The sequence below is a fragment of the Meleagris gallopavo genome, chromosome 7 (assembly GCF_000146605.3).
Source record: "Meleagris gallopavo isolate NT-WF06-2002-E0010 breed Aviagen turkey brand Nicholas breeding stock chromosome 7, Turkey_5.1, whole genome shotgun sequence".
Classification (NCBI taxonomy): domain Eukaryota; kingdom Metazoa; phylum Chordata; class Aves; order Galliformes; family Phasianidae; genus Meleagris; species Meleagris gallopavo.
Window position 1 is genome coordinate 1 of NC_015017.2, and position 17402 is coordinate 17402.

Below are 17402 nucleotides of genomic sequence, written 5' to 3' on the forward strand. Positions count from 1 at the left end.
GCGCTACACCGATTTCTCAGCGGCTTTAAACTGGAACTTTAGTCGCTATGTGCAGTGGCAGAATCCCGCACGCTGTGCTGCGTCCGAAGTGCATAGCATTTGATTTAGTCTGGCAGTACGTTTCCGTGTGCGTTTCCGTGTGATGACCTCTACCTTACAATCACCAATATCACTTAAATCAGCATTATCACATTACCATGCAGAAGTAACAGATTTAAGTCAAAAAATTACAACTTTTCAACTACAATCGACTCCATTACATTCCTCATTATGACGCTTACTCCCAGACTTTGGGGCATTTTATTGCAGAACCACCACCTGTGTCAAAAGTAGATGGCAGTTTCCCTCAGAAACACCCGTTTCCTCACAAATATGTGGCTCATTCTATCCGAAATACATTTCTGTCCCCCGAAAGGTGGCATTTTCTCCCAGAAACACCAGCTTGCCCACTGACACATGACCTTCCCCCCCAGGTAAGAAATTTTCTCCCAGCTCTACCAGTTCTCTTGAAATTCCACACATTTTCCACCAAAAATACTACTTCACATATCTAAATGGGACATAGACTACAAAAGCATGACAATTTCTCACACATATACCATTTTGATATGACCCATAGCTCGTTTTCTCTCAGAAATAACATTTCTGGCCCATAAATGGCTTTTTCTTTCAGAAATTCCAACTTTTCCAGGCGCAAATAGATTATCTTTTCCCTTCAAAAGACTACGGAAAAGCGGTATTTCCCGGAAAAAAACGTCATCTATTTGGGAGAAATCTGGTATGTCTTGAAGAAAATGTCTCCGTAGGGAGAAGGCTGATATTTGCGAGGTGTAATGACAGATCTTCTGCAGGGAAGTTGTTTTTCTAGCTGAAAAGGTCTAATTTTTCGAATTAGAATGGTACTTCTGACGGTAATGTGATATTGCTGATTTAAGTGATATTGGTGATTGTAAGGTAGAGGTCATCACACGGAAACGTACTGCCAGACTACAACAAGTCCAATGCACTTCGGACGCAGCACAGCGTGTGGGATTCTGCCACTGCACATGGCGACTAAAGTTCCAGTTTAAAGCCGCTGAGAAATCGGTGTAGCGCTACATCGCGAATGCCGCGTTCTAGCCCTGAGAGCGAAGGCGTGCTATTCCGAAGCCGAGAAGGTGCGAATTCAGCCTGCTGCACTACCTCCGAGCGGGGGTTTTTTTCTCCGCCGTCCAGAAAGGATCGCTCCCCACTTTCTGTCACGCTCTCCCTGAGAGCACAACATCTGTCGCTCCTCCAGTTTCCAGGTGCCTTATTAGAGAGGCTTTTCCCTTCCACTCTTTTCCTCTCTGAATGCACAAGTGTAGCAATGCAGAACCACACTAAGACCAATTGTCGCTCGAAATAAAGGCAGAGACACAACAGTCTTTCCTGCGGAGAAATTATTCACCTTGGCTACAGACTACTGAACTTCTCAGTTTATTAGCTCTCGATGCGATCTATTTCAGTGATCGTGTTTTAAGACTAATCCTGTCAATACAAATCCTTCTCACTGTTGAAAATTTATAGTTTGTTGCAGAGACGTTAGAAACAAAAAATGCAACATATATATATATTTATAATGTATTATATATATAATATTATTGTATTAAAACAATATATATATATTAAAAAATGCAACGTTTATATATATATTGTGTATTATATAATGTATTGTGTATTATATAATGTATAGTATAATATATAATATTACATATATTATATATTATATATATAATATATCGAGGGGAGAAAATGTCATTGGTTTTTGGTGGAAGATACGACACTTGGGGGACTCAACTAGTGTCCCTGGATGAAAATGCCACGTATTTGCAAGAGAAGTGGCATTTCTGGGAGAAAATGTCTTACCTGGGGGGGAAAGGTCATGTATCTGTGAGAAAGCTGGTGTTTCTGGGAGAAAATGCCACCTTTCGGGGGACTGAACTGGTATGTATGTGGAATGAGTCACATATTTGTGAGGAAATGGGTGTTTCTGAGGGAAACTGCCATCTACATTTGACATAAGTGGTAGTTCTGAAATAAAATGCCCCAAAGTCTGGGAGTAAGTGTCATAATGAGGAATGTAATTTGAGAGGAAATGGGAGGTATTTCTAAGAGTGTTGGTATATCAGAGAGAAAATGTCTTATTTAGGGAAGAAAATGCCCTATTTATCAAAGAAAGCTAGTATTTCTTACCAGAAATGTCATCCGATGTAGAGAAAATCTCCTATGTATGGGAGAAAAGTGGTGTTTTTGGGAGAAAATGCCCTATTCTTGCGTGCAAATGTCCTGTTTCCTATGGTCATCTAGTATTTTTGGAAGAACAGGTCCAATTTCCAACAGAAATGTGGTATTTCTGGGAGAAAATGCCATGTATGTGGGAGAAAACTGGCAAGTCTGGGAAAGAATGTCTTCTCTTGGAGAGCAAGCGTGGCATTTTTGGTGTGAAAACTGGTCCTTTGCGGAGAAACTAGGGTGTGTATAGGTGAAAATGTCCTCTTGAGGAGTGTCAAGTAGTATTTTTGAGAGAAAATGGGAGGTACTTGTCAGAAAACTGCTACGTCTGGGAGATAATAGCACCTTGGTTGGAAAATGACATCTGTTTGTGAGAAAGCTGGTATGTTGGGAAAAAATGCCATCTTTTGAAAAAGAAGCTGGTATTTCCATGGGAATAGGTCACATCTTTGGGAGAAAACTGGTACGTCTGGGAGAAAATGTGGTATATTTGGGAGAAAAGTGGTCTTTCTGGGAGAGGATGCCATTTTTTGGGAAGTAAGTGTGCAATTGAGGTGCGTCAAGTAGTGTGATTGGGATGAAATGTGAGGTATTTCTAAGAGTGCTGGTATTTCTGGGAGAAAATGTCTTATTCTGGAGAGAAAATGTCCTATAGTGGGGGCAGAAACTGGTATTTCTGGGAGAAAATGCCCTATTCATGGGGGTAAGTGTTCTCTTGAGGAGTGTCAAGTAGTATTTGTGTTAGAAAATGGGAGGTATGTCTAAAAGAAGTGGTATTTCAGAGAGAAAATGTCTTGTTCGGGGGCGAACGTTCATGTATGTGTGAGAAAACTGTGTTTCTTGGAGAAAATGTCTTCTTTTGGGTGGAAAAGATCATGTATTTGCGAGAAAGCTGGTATTTCTGGGAGAAAATTCCATCTTTTTAGGGGAAAAAAAGGTATTTCCGGGCTAATCATTCCGCAGCGCTGCAGATGTAGTCCCTCTCCTTGGAGCTATGAGCTGCACCCACTTATCTAGCCATACATCATGGTGTTACCAGGCGAGGTTTAGGAACTGCACACTTTTCCACTCTTTATCTTCAAGCGGTGTCTGGTGCCATGTACAGGATAACCAACGTGGCTGCAGAATTCCCAGGATGGTGTTTTGATCCATCTGTACTCAGATGTTCCGGAAGACCAGCACCTGAGACCCGTGAAAGTGATAAATGATGCCAGGGATGGCAGAGAGCTGGGACTGTGCACCCCAGGGAAGGCTGCAAGGTGACCTAATCGCAGCCTGTCAGTATCTAAAAGGGAGCTGCAGCAATGAAGGGGACAGACTCTGCAGCAGGGTCTGTGGTGATAGAACAAGGGAAAATGGCTTCAAGCTCAGGGAGGCTAGATTTAGCGTCGATGTAAGGAAAAAATCCTCTACAGTGAGGTGGTGAGGTACTGGAACAGGTTCCCTAGTGTTGAAAGCCTCCAGCTCTGTCCTGGAGGCTTTCAAGGTGAGGCTGGATCAGGCCCTGGGCACCCTGATTTAGCTGTGGTGTCCCTGTGCATTGCAGGGAGCTGGGCCAGATAGCCTTTAAAGGTCCCTTCCAACTCTAAGGATTCTATGACTCTATGGTTCTAGGTCAGAGCCAAGTAGGAAGGGGTTTGGTGGGTATCTCACACTCCCTGCAGAAATATTTCAATCTGGGTGGCGTTTGACCCCCTTGACCCCTCCAAAATCCCTCCATGCCAATGGGACCCCCAAGCCCAATGGGACTCTCCACACCTTCCTAAATCCAGTAAGTCCCTCCAAAAAAGGCAGGACCCGTGGGAACCCTCAGCCCCTCCCAATCCCCATAGGACTCCTCACAATAAAAGAGAGCCCTACAGCCCAATGGGACCTCCAACCACAATGGGACTGCCCAACCCCAACAAGACCCCTTCCAAAAAATCAGAATAGGAGCCCCTGGAGTCCCCAGTCCCAATGGGCCACAGCTGCCCTCCATCAGTCGCCTGTAAATTCTCGATGGAAAGTAAGGCATCAAGAGCATGAGATTATCAAGCCAGAAACAGGCAACACAAACAGAGTGGGGAGAAATGCTCTGAGTCAGAGATACGGCTGAGCTACCCAGATCATCTTCTCGGCTCACCACCTGGCTCAGAGAGTTTGGTGATCTTCTCACTGGTCGTAGCAGAGGAACTGGACCCATCAAAGGAATCAGGATCAGGACCGAGCAGCACAAGAACACCTGGATCACATCCCAGGTAGCTTCAAACAGGTGTAGGTTCTGCTGTGATACTGAGATCGACTTTATAGCAGACCACCACTTGTTTCAGATCAGATCCGTGTCCATACCAACAAAGGTACCACAGAACTGGCTGCTGCTCACACAGTGTGTATTTCTAAAAAGCAAAAGCTTTCACGAACGCTACAGAAACCTACCACAGCTCAAGGAGACACTGCAGAACCACCTCTTTGAGAGACCTCTATGGGCTCATCTGCTAAATCCATCAGGAAACACCTCAGCCAGCTGCAAATGACATTCCCCAGGGCTGCTGCACTGTGCCAAAGGCTGCACAGTCTTTACCAATGCTGATTCCAGATTTACCTTTAACTTGGATTCTGCTTTTTGGGTCACATTTGGCTTTGTGTTCCTTCAGATCACAGGGGTTACTGTGACATCTGGAAGACCCGTTGCTTTGGGATTTGCGCTATTCCCAGGAAGTCACGCAGCAGCAGAGCAGCCAAGCTCCAGTCCCTTCCCCAGTCTCAGTGGGATCAGTCCCTGTGCTGACAGAACTAATTCCACTGTGGTGCAGAAAGTGCCATTCCTTTATTCCTCACAATACGTACTAGGTGACATGACAAGCAAACACATCCTCTCAGAGTTCAGGATCTACATTTGAACAGTTCCGACATGCATATGCAGTACGTTGGCATACAAATCCATTCTTTTTCAAGGACTCAGATATGTGCTAATGTCCCTTTGGATGCCCAGTGCTACCTAGGGTGTTCAAGTGCCCACAAGTGCCCACCTATTATTCCCCATTTCCCACCATCAGCTTTGCCACTGAGACCTCTGACCCACTGCCATCCACTTTCCCCATTTGGAAGATTCCCATTGCTTTTTAGGACACAGTGAGACACATTTTAACAAGAGTGCATGTGGAGCCCGAGGGATATGTCCTTGCACCTTTTGAGGCAAAAGATAAAAGTATTCTATTATGTCCCCAGTGCAAAATTATTTAGGAAAGCAAGCCTATTCGCCCACTCAAGCTGAAATGGAAAGGTTTTAGAACTATCACTCGTGGATTTCTTTTGCTACAGGTTCTTAAACTAATGTACTAATCCCTATTGCTAAACAAACCAATTTATATTAGCAGAGAGTAGAGCAATTCAGATGTTTGCTCTGTGATCTCTGTTGTCTAAAGCTTCTTCTATGGAGGTTGTGGCATTATGAACAGTAATACATTAGGATAAAAACTGATTTGGACAGTTCACGTACTGATACAGTCTACAGAACTTTCAGAGAGCAGTGTGTGTAGGGTAGCCCACAATATAAACTACAAGAGGGGCAACCCCAGCACATACACATCTCTTATCAAAGCTTAGACGCTTTCCAACAACCATGTATCGAGTAGAACTTGTGGACTGGTGTAACAATTAATGACTCCATGACACTACATCATGTTGCAAAGGGCTTGAAGATGGGTTTCTTTTGTGACCACATCTAACAGATAGACAGGTCCCTTGGTTCATTTCCCAGTTTGTTAGGAAGCTGGATATACCATGGAGGAGTTACATGCAAATCATTATCAGGTTGATAGAATGAACTAAGGGGTCTTAAGGAATGGTACCACAGTGCAGGGAGTGCTGGTGAGCCAGGATGACCTGCAAAAACTGTTTGCGTTGACCCAAGTGTGAAGTTTAACAGATCTGAGGACTGACATCACCACCTACAACCACCCAAACATAATATTATTAAGAAGCACACAGGCATAGCTCTGGGAAGCAATTACAGCAAAGCCAGCTGCCAAGGGTTAATGCTTGGCATGTGAATTCCAATGAATTAAGATAGGAGTCTGGATTGGTTGGGTTTCTTTGTTTGGTTGTTTGGTTTTATTTTTCCTTTGTGTGTGATTTCATAAGTTTGTTTTTTAAATAATCCTTACTTTCTTTAAAAAATAATTTAAAAATTACCTCAAGCTTCAACTTTGTTAGGCATGGCACTATTGAACTTACGACTCCAGATAAGCTTATTTTAGCATGTTTATTTCACAACTCCATGAACAGCACAATTCTAGTCTAAGAATTATTCCTTTTGCATTACTGTTGGGAAAACAAAAAGAAAGAAAGAAAGAAAGAAAGAAAGAAAGAAAGAAAGAAAGAAAGAAAGAAAGAAAGAAAAAAAGAAAGAAAGACGCTTTATTGATTATCAGTAGAAATTCCTCAATTAAATTCCAAAAAGGAATTTCACAGTCATTAAACATTTGCTCAGATCCTCTTGATATATCTCATAAAGAAGGATCATTGGGACCCAGGTCCATTCTAGGTATTTCCATTAGCCTACTTATGACCCCGTTTTGCTTGCACGTGACTCACACTGTGAAGAACTTCCTTTTCCAAAGTGCCATACTTGGGCTTCTGAAATGCTCTGCTCAGGAAAACACAACATTTCTATTTCAAGAACAAACACTCCCATCTTTTTAAGTTTACTAAAAGCTTTAAAACCCAATAAGATGAGAAAAGCAATGCAAACTGTAGCAACATAACACCAGGGTGCAGATTATCTTCAAATATCAAGATTTCATGGGCTTATTTCTTGTTGATAGTACAATGCTCGTACATTTCCTAAAATCTAACCAACCAGCTTTCCCTCGATCCTACAGAAATGCATGCACAGATTGACCTACAGCCTGAAAGGCATTTCATCTAATGGATATGCCCAGGAAAACCAGGCCTTTATTTTTATCCAGTTGCAGTCAGGGGGATCAGAACACCTGCCTATGGTAAAATACCACACATCATGCAGCGGTGATGCCCAGCCTGTCTGCCACAGAGACTCTTGCAACCTTCTTCCCTGGCGGTCAATTTGCAAATACTGTAAAGAAACTGCAACAAAACCAGTGCATCCTGAAACCATCTGGTAACCAGCTAAGCTGGGACTTCTCCAGGAAAGCTGGTGGCCGGGAAACACCAGTGGCTGAGCAGCTAGTTCATTTGGTCCATGCTCCCTGGGCCTTGCCCAGAGGGCTCGCCAGCACAGAGCAGCAGGGAGCAGAAAGGCAGTTGAGTTGGTCAAATTTCTTGAAATGATACAGTAGAATAAATATGTATCAAACTTCTAAATGAAAGATGTCTTGTTTTACTGATAAACTTTATTATAGCTGGGCTGTCACATGAAGAAAAACACCTTAAATTAGCTTTCAAGTACTCACTGGCATTAAAGTTGTTCCTCTTTATGTAAATCCTTTGAAGATCCTGAGGCAAACACAGGAGCAAAAACATACAAATAAGAGAACCAAAGCAGCTCACAGAGTGGCACTGCAGTCTGTTGCTCAGGCCAGCTTCCGCGCACCCGGCCCATGCAGCGCAGTGAGGCTTCTCACAAAGAGATCAGCCTTCCAAAACGCACAGAAAATCAACAGCTCTGAACAGAAAGGTCAGCCACAAAACTCAGCAGCTGCTGGAAGCTGAGTTGTCTTATTTTCATAGTTGCTTGAAATGACACACATCGCTCTTCATGCATGCTCAGTGATGGTGACTCATGAGGAATACAGGAGCATCAGCAATCACACCCAGCCCAAGGCGTTGAGTGGAACAGCCGAGAGCAAAGCAGAGACTGGGGCAGTGTGACAGGTCACATCCTTGAGGGGACTGAGGACTTTTCTCACAATTTTCCGCAAGTTAACTGCACAAAAAGGAGCAAACAAGTGAAGGAAGCCAAGCAGTATTTTATTGACTCCCACAAGACAGATATGGATTGCATACAACCCTGGAAAACTTACTTTTTAAAATCCTGGAATTATAAACGAGAGAACCCATTCCTCATAAATAGCCTGACACCATTCCTTCATCAAAAGATTGTGGCATGGAACAGATTTCCTTTACAATTTCATTAAAATTATTCATTTGAACAGCTTAAAAAACTATGTCTATAATAATACTTAAATATATTGCTCATATTTGTGACTTCGTAAAAAAAATAGTTTGAGCTAATACTTTCCTAGTGTTCAAAAAAATCCAAAGAGAGATCAGCGTCTCACTGAGTACTTCAGAAAGATGGGTAAAAGTTATTTTGTTTGTATGTAAACAGACTCCATTTATCAACAGACTGAGTCCCTTAAAAATGTGTGTTTCACTTAGTAACGCTAATGATCCCAAGAAAACGCACACAGAGCAACCAGCTTTCCCTCAATCCTGCAAAATGTATGCACAGATTTATCTACAGCCATAAGGGCATTTCTGCAACATTCATAGAGATGTGACTGATTTCAATAGTAAATGCCCAAGCACTTGCAAATTCTGACCAAAAAACATTTGATTACTTTTAGCTTTAGAATAAGTCAGTCTGAGCCTCAGTGAGATGACAATGGCAAAGGCCCAGACTGCATTCAGAAACTGCTGCCCTCCAGCTTCGTGGGGCTGGCAGAGGACATGAGAGCACTCCTGGTTTTAATGCAGGAACAGACAGGACAGCTTAAGCTGCCGAGAAAGCTGAATCAACACAGCCTGTCTACTACAGCACACATTTGTTCCACTGGCACCTGGAAAACTTAGTAGCCTCTGGAACCATCAGACTTTTCTGAAGGGATCCACGGATTTGCTTGCCTTCCTGCAGCAGTGCTTGCTATTACCTGTACTACCATCAAAAGCACACCAATTGTGTCTCAACGCACCACTGCCAAGGCACTAATCCAGAGGCTGAAACTAACACACCAGTGGTTTATCAGGCCTGACCATTTTTTGAAGTTGAAATCGAGTTCCTACTTGAGCAATAACAAAGCAGCATGTCTCCTTGATGTTCATGATAGGCCAGAAGTGCTTTCTACGAAGTCTCCAATGGCCCAAGTAGTTGGTAACCCCCCCAGGATGCTTGGTCTGAGATATGGTAACTTCAGTGACAGCTTCAGAAGGCAAAGGCTTTAGCCATAGAGCTGGCTGAAGGGATTCCTTTGCTTCACTTCACTTCCTCCACAAATGTGCCAATACAACTCAAAGCTGCATCTCTGACCCAGTGCAGGTCCAAAAACAACCCTTAACTTGACCTCAAAGTATGGACCATCCCATGGATCTGATGTCCAGGGCAGCGCAGATAAGAAGTGGGGATGTAGAGCTGAGGGACAGGGCCTGTCAGCTTAAACATACTTGGCTTGGGTTTTGTGTCAGAAACTTCTGTGTCAAGGAACATCACTTCACTGTTTGCAAAAGAATGATGATCACCAAGGGACCTTCCAGAAAGCAAGCATGACACTTGAATAAGTATGAGCCACAGGATATGTTTGGACATAGACTTTGGGAGCAGATAACTGGTTTCAGACATTCTCTAATCCACACCTAAATATCATATACTAAAAAGTTTTTAATAGTGCCTTCAGTACACCAGCTAATCAAACAAATCTCAAAATATTTTCTTTCTATTTTACATTTTTACATAAAGCTGAAGTGTTTACACCTTTATGAAGAAGACCTAACTAACTGTCAAAGCAAATTAAACCACATTTAAGAGCAACTTACCCAATTAATTTCATGAAGACCATCACACATGTAAAGCCAAAAGGTAATGAAATCTTAAAAGGGACACAACAACTTGAATGAAAGCAGAAAAGAGGTTTTAACAACCTTTTTGTCCATACAAGAGCTTTTCATTTCTTCAAGAAGAGAGCAATTAATGTTCACTGAGTGACTTTTTTTGGCCATTCAAGCTTAATGACCTCAAAATGAGCAAATTTTTCTAAGTTGTCATGTTGTAGTTATTATTGTACTCTAATGAGTTCAAAGGATATACAAATCAACTACATCTAAACAGAGTTCTGCACATTATAGACTAAACCTCTTAACTTACAAATAATCATTTTGTTGTTTCCAGTTTACAATGGTTTTTAAAAAAAAGACTTCACAATGTGTGTAAATGGGAGGTAAATGTATTTTTAAAACCAGAATAGAAAGCTGCATGTTAAAAATGGGATCACAGACTAATAAATACATACATCAAAGACATGAATTTCTCAGCAGCTGGTTTTAAAGAGCAAGGAAGTGGGGAATACTACTTGTCTAGACTTCATTCTGGCTTAGTGGTCTATATGTTAGCAACATCTGCAATTCAAAAACAACTTAAAAGAGGAGAAGAATCAACTTTGTTGCCTATTTTCCTCTTACAAAATTAAGCTACTTCTTACAATTGTGGTGTAAAATCTAAAGAAATACTCATTTCTTCATGCAATTGATGACATCAAATTAAAAAAGCAATTACTTTAACCCAGAAAAAATGAGTTATTGTATACTGTCAGGACAGCCTTACTGCAGATTTTCTACAGTAAAAGTATTTCTAGAAATACACCAGAAATTACTTTCTCATAACAAAATATACAATTATGTGTCAGATTATCACTGAGTTCCAATACTTAGGCAAAACCAAAACAGCTACTACCAAGTTTTGAAAAAGAAAAAACAGTAAAAAGATATTTTAACAGGCGTGGAGATGCCAGAAAGCAATGCTGGACACCAGGGTTTCCAAAGCGGCTCCCTTTCCAAATTGATGTGCAGACTGTGAATCAGACAGTGAGTGGAAACTGATCCTGTTCTATGGGTTTCTCCACCCATGCTCCAAGTCCTGCCTTCAGGAATGCTTTAAATAAACACTCTTTAGCAGTTTGATACTCAGTGGCTCCTTGCTTGGTTTCATGATACAGGTTAGGCTTGAAGATCTTCAAGCGCAAGCTGGACGAAAGCTGTGCAGATGAAAGGGACAAGAAAAGAAGAAGCAAATGATTTATTCAGACCAACATTTGGAAAGCAACTGAGTTATTAAAACAGCAATTAGAAAACAAGGTAATTAACTACTCAACCAAATGTGCAGGCAAAGGCAACAAGCCAAAAGCACAATATACTACTTCCAGCCATTCTAGCTCTGTATTCAGTTTCACTGCAACTATCCACACTCCTCCTCTTGCAAAACATGTCCTCCTGCAGAACCAAACTACATACAGAGAGAAGCAATCTTTGGGCTTCATTTTTCAGCAGTGCTGTGGTAGCTCCACTACACTTAGCATGCCTTTAGCTTCTTCTGGATTACCCATGTCCTTTGGCAGAAAAAATCTAGACACTGAAAAGCCGCTCATGTATACTATTCGACTCTTTTCTTTCTAAGGACAGAGTGAAATCTCTATAGGCTGGATTTCAGTGCAACTGAGATTATATTTCCAAAGAAATTAAAATCAGAAGGCAAAAGGAAAGGAGGTAAGAGCTTTTGTTTACTTAGCTATAACCAAGGATTTTCAGACCCTTGCATGAATTTTGTACCAGGCATTATACAATTAAATAACCTAAATGAAGGTGTTATCTTCCATTATGGTGCGGACTGGTAGCTAATGTCAGGCTCTGCTTAAGACAGGCACAAAAAATGGCTTCTGAATACAGAAAGATATATGTGGACATGCCATAAAGAATAAACTAGAAGTGAAAAATGTTCCACGCTGGAATATATACCTTCGCATGAACACGCATCCAGCGGCTGTACAAAGCATGCTTACAGAGGCGAGATGCACGTCCCATTTCATCTTTGCCAGTTGTAGCATTAATAACTTCAAGACCAGCATCTCCCACTGTCCAATTTACACTGAAGTTTGGTGCTTTCCCTGGTTGGCGTGCTTCTGCATTGCTAATACCTGAAAGAAGAATTAATGACAATAATAAACACTAACTGCTGATCATTCTTACTAGGCTACTGAAATCACACCACAAACAGTTCTTTTTTATGGGGACGTTCTCCTGCAGATTTTTCACTGAATCATGGAAATGATACCATGCATATACCATACTGCCATGCATATTTCATTCTCATTGTGATTAAAAATCCCCTCTCACTCTGTCATTCCTAGCTCAGCAGGTGAGCATTGATGGAGACATGAGAAACCAGCCTTCTCAGTGGAGGATTACGTAGAAGACTGTAGTAGAGCTCCACGTGGACAGTGATATTAGCACCTTGCCATATTGGCCTGGCTTTGGCTGGGATAGAGTTAATTTTTTTCAGAGCATCTGGCACTGTGATGTGTTTGGGATTCAGAACAAAAATGACATTGATAACACACCAATATTTTCAGTTGCTGAGCAGTGCTGCGCCAAATCAAGGACAGTTCTGCTTCTGACACTGTTCTGCTAGTAAGGAGGCCAGGGGGCACAAGGAACTGGGACAGGACAAAGCCAGGAGCTGACCTAAGCTGGCCAAAGGGATATTCCATACCAAGGGTGCCATGCTCAGCAATAAAAGCTGCAGGAGCTGGCCACAAGAGCTGCCCTCACTCTGTGTCCAGCAGGGTGTTGGTCAGCTGCTGGTGAGCAATTGCTTTCCTCACTTTTTTTTTTGTTTTTCCTTTTTAATTTCGACTTATTATTTCTTTCACATTAAACTGTCCTTTTCTTAGCCCAGGAATTCTCCCACGTTTATCTTTCCCAATTCTCTTTTCCATCCTGCTGAGGGGGAGTGAGCGGGCATCCAGGTGGTAGTTAGCAGCCTGCTGGGTTAAATAACAACACGCAAATCAGGAATATCTGGTCTGGTTTACAGGGCAAACCAATTCATGAATTACTGACCTGCAAACAACTACGAAGAAGAAGAAATGTTGTTGGAGTCCTGCACAGGTAACCATTGTCCTCAAAGCCCACTCAGTAGCAACGCTAGCTGAGTTCTGGACAGAGCAGATCCAGCAAAGCTTCCCTAGCTGTAACTGTCCCATCAATTCCCTTTCACTGTGCTGCTGTAAGAGTTCAAGTAACTAAGTGTATGTTTCACTATGTCTGCATTTCAGAACAAGGGCAGAATGATGAACCCTCGTCTTGTCTCAGCACAAACAATTACAAGTCAGCTAACAACTTGTAAGTGCAATCTTATTTAAAGCAGCCAATCCTATTTAGAAGTGCTTACAATGTGCTTTTTCACTTTCCCTTGTAAAAAAATGGAGTTAGATCAGAGCGGTGGTATGAGATGACAGAATGTCTTGCAAACTAAGGCATGAAGGCATCCACATTTCAGTAGCTGTAGAGTATGTTTCATTAAAATTACCATTATTTCTACATAAATACGACTGCCTTCAAAGGTAGTGCAGTGCTGCTTCCATAAATGTTTTACATGTTCAAATGCAAGCCTTAGTGCCTGAAAGACAAGCTGGGAACCAGTAACACTTCTGTTTACTGATTCACCTCCCTCCTTATAGCTGTGAGAAGAGGACGGGGGGTCTGATCTCACTCTGGTTCTCATCAGCAGAGGATGTCTCGCCTGACAGCACCTCCTTCCTACCAACTGCACAGGGGCATGGTGCAACTAGCACACGCACAGCCAGAGATGCTGTGGGCATCCAAGTTAGACAAAGTGAGCTCCAAGCTCAGCATCCTATGCAGACAGCCAAAACCAGCAGACCCTTGACTCTTTTCTCATAAATCCAGCTGTGCTTCAGCTGCCTCTCCACTTCACGTGCTCATTACTGCTGAAGATGCCCAGAAATGGCAACTGTAGGACTCCAGTGTCACAGCCCATTTTTTGCACGTCTCAGGAATGCTCTCAGCACGCCCCCAGTGCTCTCAGGAAGCAGCCAGGGCCACCAGCACAGCAAGTGGTTTAAGTTTCACTTAAGTTTAAGCACTGTGGAATGGCTGTGCAGCATGGTGGCGTCACACACATTACAGGGGTGGTGAAACTTCATATGTATCAATTTCTCATGAGGGGAGGAGAAAGGGGACAGGAGACAGGGGTGTTTTTTTCTTTTTCTGATAAATAAAAATCCCATTTTTACTTTAATATAACTCTTTGAAAGTCTATTTTGTACCTACTCTGAGTCTCTGCTAGGTCCTGCATCTAAAATAATATAGTAAATTTGTATGAATTCAATATTAGCATTGCGGCAAGATGCATTTCTTGATGGTACTTGAAATACAATCTAACAAAGTTAACTCAGCCTAAAGTAGGTAAGCACAGGACTCATTTATTGGCCTAGGTCTTAAAGCACTTCTGGGGCTCGCACCCACTTATAGGATGCAAAGATGAGAGTATGTGAGAGCTGTGAGGTCCTAGATCCAAAATTACAAAGGAAAATTCAGATAACCAGTTCCTCACTAACTAAATGAACATTTTGAAATATTGAATTTTCTGATGCTGACGTGTTTTTATGCTTGGCTTATGTCAACCTAGTCACTGTCACCGACAGACAGTAAGCCAAGTAAATAATAAACAGTCCCACCATTCCACATTTGCTTAAAATAGGGGTTGAAAAAATGGAATTGGAATGACAGTTTCCTTTATTATTATTTTCCAGTTTCTTTCAGGTGAGATTGTCACAACTTCTGCTGTCAATTCTGAGTAGTTGCCAGAAAATCCGTGCATCGAGTCGCATGAAAACTGGAGTGGATCACGCACAACACAGCTGCTTCTGTGCCATTAAAGACCAAACACAGCAGAGCAAACAAACCCTAGCGCTCCACGAGTCACACAATAGAAGGTCTACACCTAAAAGAACTATTAATTGAGAGAAGAAACAAAAGGAATCTAAACTCTGACTCTCCATAAGTGTGTAAATTCAGGCTTGTTTTATGAAGCTGATGTGAAACAGAGTCATTTATTTAAAGCAGCACATACTGATGACTTATCAAACCTACTGAAGCAAGAGGGGTTAAAAATGGCTACCACATGAGAAATGAGTCACTCACATTTTTAATTTAACTTAAAAATATCTGTCTATTGCTTTTGCTTGCTTCATGTGCAACTGAACAAGCAGTGATCGGATATTGTACAGTCAGTATTGCAAAAAAGGCCTTGCTCCTTTTCTTATTACTGTGAAAGAGCATCACTTCCATTTAAAAAACAAAATCCTGCCCTACATTTTCCTTTAGTGAGTGATTCTCTCCCCAGACCAACACATCCAGAATGTGAGCAAATCTTTCAGCAAACACTGGAGACAACTTACATTTCTCTACCACCTTGCTCATGCACAGTGGAGGCTGAATAGAAGGGATTTTCAAATAAAGATGGCACTGAACATAACATCCAGCGTGCAATGTGTTTCAGCAGCAGTTACACAACTGCATTTCTTAGGTTATTTTGATGTCATAACAAACAAAAATGACTCTGAATTTTAAGTAGACTTAAATGACACCCTGGCAAGCAGCACTTATCTGCATGAGCCCTGGAAAAATGCCAAAATGGATCACAGGCAGAATGAACAGGAAACTAAGGTTGCAAAAGCAAAGCATCTGACAGTCATTTAGGTGGATCATATATATCTTCTCTCTCAAGAGCTAGACATGAACACAACACAACTAACTGAGACTAGTAATGGGAGGGAAAGATAGGATAGAAAGTAAAATATTTCATTCTCCTTTGAAAAGTGTTACAACTATGATATTTTAGAGAACATCGCTCTGAACTTCTTCTTGGATATTCTTATAACCAGGTCTAATAAGCAAAATCAAAGGTCACAACTTCTTTAGGCCAGCGCGTACATACTAGCAAAGCCTGACAGAGCTCACATCAAGCTTCATCCAAGAGAGGTAAAGGGCTAAAAACACCAAAGTGAAAGAGATGATAAGGTACCAGGAAACACCAAAAATCGCCAAAGAGTCGTCTGCTGAAGGATTATTTTTTTTTGTAAAAAACAAATGAGCAAATTCAATAAAATTAAAAAGCAAACATAGTAGTCATTCAGAGAACTGCTGAAGCATGAATATTTAAAATCTTAGGAAATTCCTTCCATGGTTGTCAACCATGTCATCTTGCTGAATACAAAAAATGAATTGAGTTTTTGCTTCTAGACCGCCTGCAAAAGAGTGTGGGTACGTTCACTGGCTGGAGCTTCTCTTTAAGGCAGATGAAATTAACTAAAGATAAATAACTGGTAATACATATGAGGAATTTCCTGCTAACTTAAGGGTTTCCTGCACTCTCAGCTGAAAAACTGCTGCTCTGATATGTATGCTTCCAATTAACTTGATGGGGAAAGGATGTATAAGTAGAAAATCTCCTATGAAGAAAGAAAGAACATTTAATGAAAAGATTATTTTTACCAGTAGAGTAGGTAACTTCATTTTAACGCAACTGTCCCTGCAGACAGAAAAGTCATCTTATAAGAGATTAAAAAAAACAGCTCTTACAGTGTTTTCTCAGCTAAACCAGTTGGGAGACAGTTGGGAAAGACAAAATGCCATAACTGAACAGCTATTTCTGTTTTAGTCGACTCCATTGTTAAAAATAAGTAATGATCCCACAATGGTGCAAATAAGGGAGTGATTGGAATTTGGGAGAGCAACTCCCGTAGCGCTTATTTCCATGTAAGAGTACACTGTGAAATAAGTGAGTCAAACAGTAGATGTGTAGCTACACCTAGGCCCCAGTTGAATCCAACATCACAGATCAGAAAACTAGCTTTCAAGACTAATCCAGTACAAGGAAATCCATCAGACTAATTCTTGTGAGTGTCTCCTCTCAAGCAAGCCTCTTGTGCATTCTGAGAGATGCATTTTCATGAAACTCAACAGCTGAGAACACTTCTGAATTCTCTCTACTGCCGAGGGAGTTCTGGCTGAGCTGTTTAAACAGATGATGCTATGTCATGACAGACAGATGATAACACTATTTCAGAACAAAAGATTTGTACAAAGCCAAGGTGCCCTGCTCCAAATTTGCTGTCTTGAAGAATTTCTTAAAATTCCAAAACGTCAGGTATCAGCAACACCACTCCACACATCAGCTATTAGGTCAATATAACAATAGAATATTTGGAACTGTGTACGTTGTCTCTATTACTTACTTGCTACTATAAGGATATACATGTCACTTAACATTATAGTACATTCCGGGTCAGGGAATCCTTACGAAATAAATTAAATACATGACAAGCTCCCTATGTCCATTTTTAAAATCCATGTCAAACTTTAAACATGCTTTAAAATACTGGGGTTTTTTAAATTTT

General features: G+C 41.4%; 1 protein-coding gene across 4 annotated transcripts in view; it reads right to left on the reverse strand.

Moving 5' to 3' along the window:
* Positions 1 to 8160: 8160 nt before the first annotated feature.
* The window catches only part of ADARB1 (adenosine deaminase RNA specific B1), a 67750-nt gene continuing 58508 nt past the window's right edge, over positions 8161 to 17402 (reverse strand). For all 4 annotated transcript variants that reach the window (XM_019616804.2, XM_010713127.3, XM_010713125.3 and 1 more), the window contains 2 exons: positions 11935 to 12113; positions 8161 to 11177 (listed from right to left, as the gene is read on the reverse strand). In XM_019616804.2, the coding sequence (XP_019472349.1) occupies positions 11001 to 11177; positions 11935 to 12113 (356 nt within the window). In that variant the 3' untranslated portion in view covers positions 8161 to 11000. The remainder of the gene's footprint in view (positions 11178 to 11934; positions 12114 to 17402) is intronic.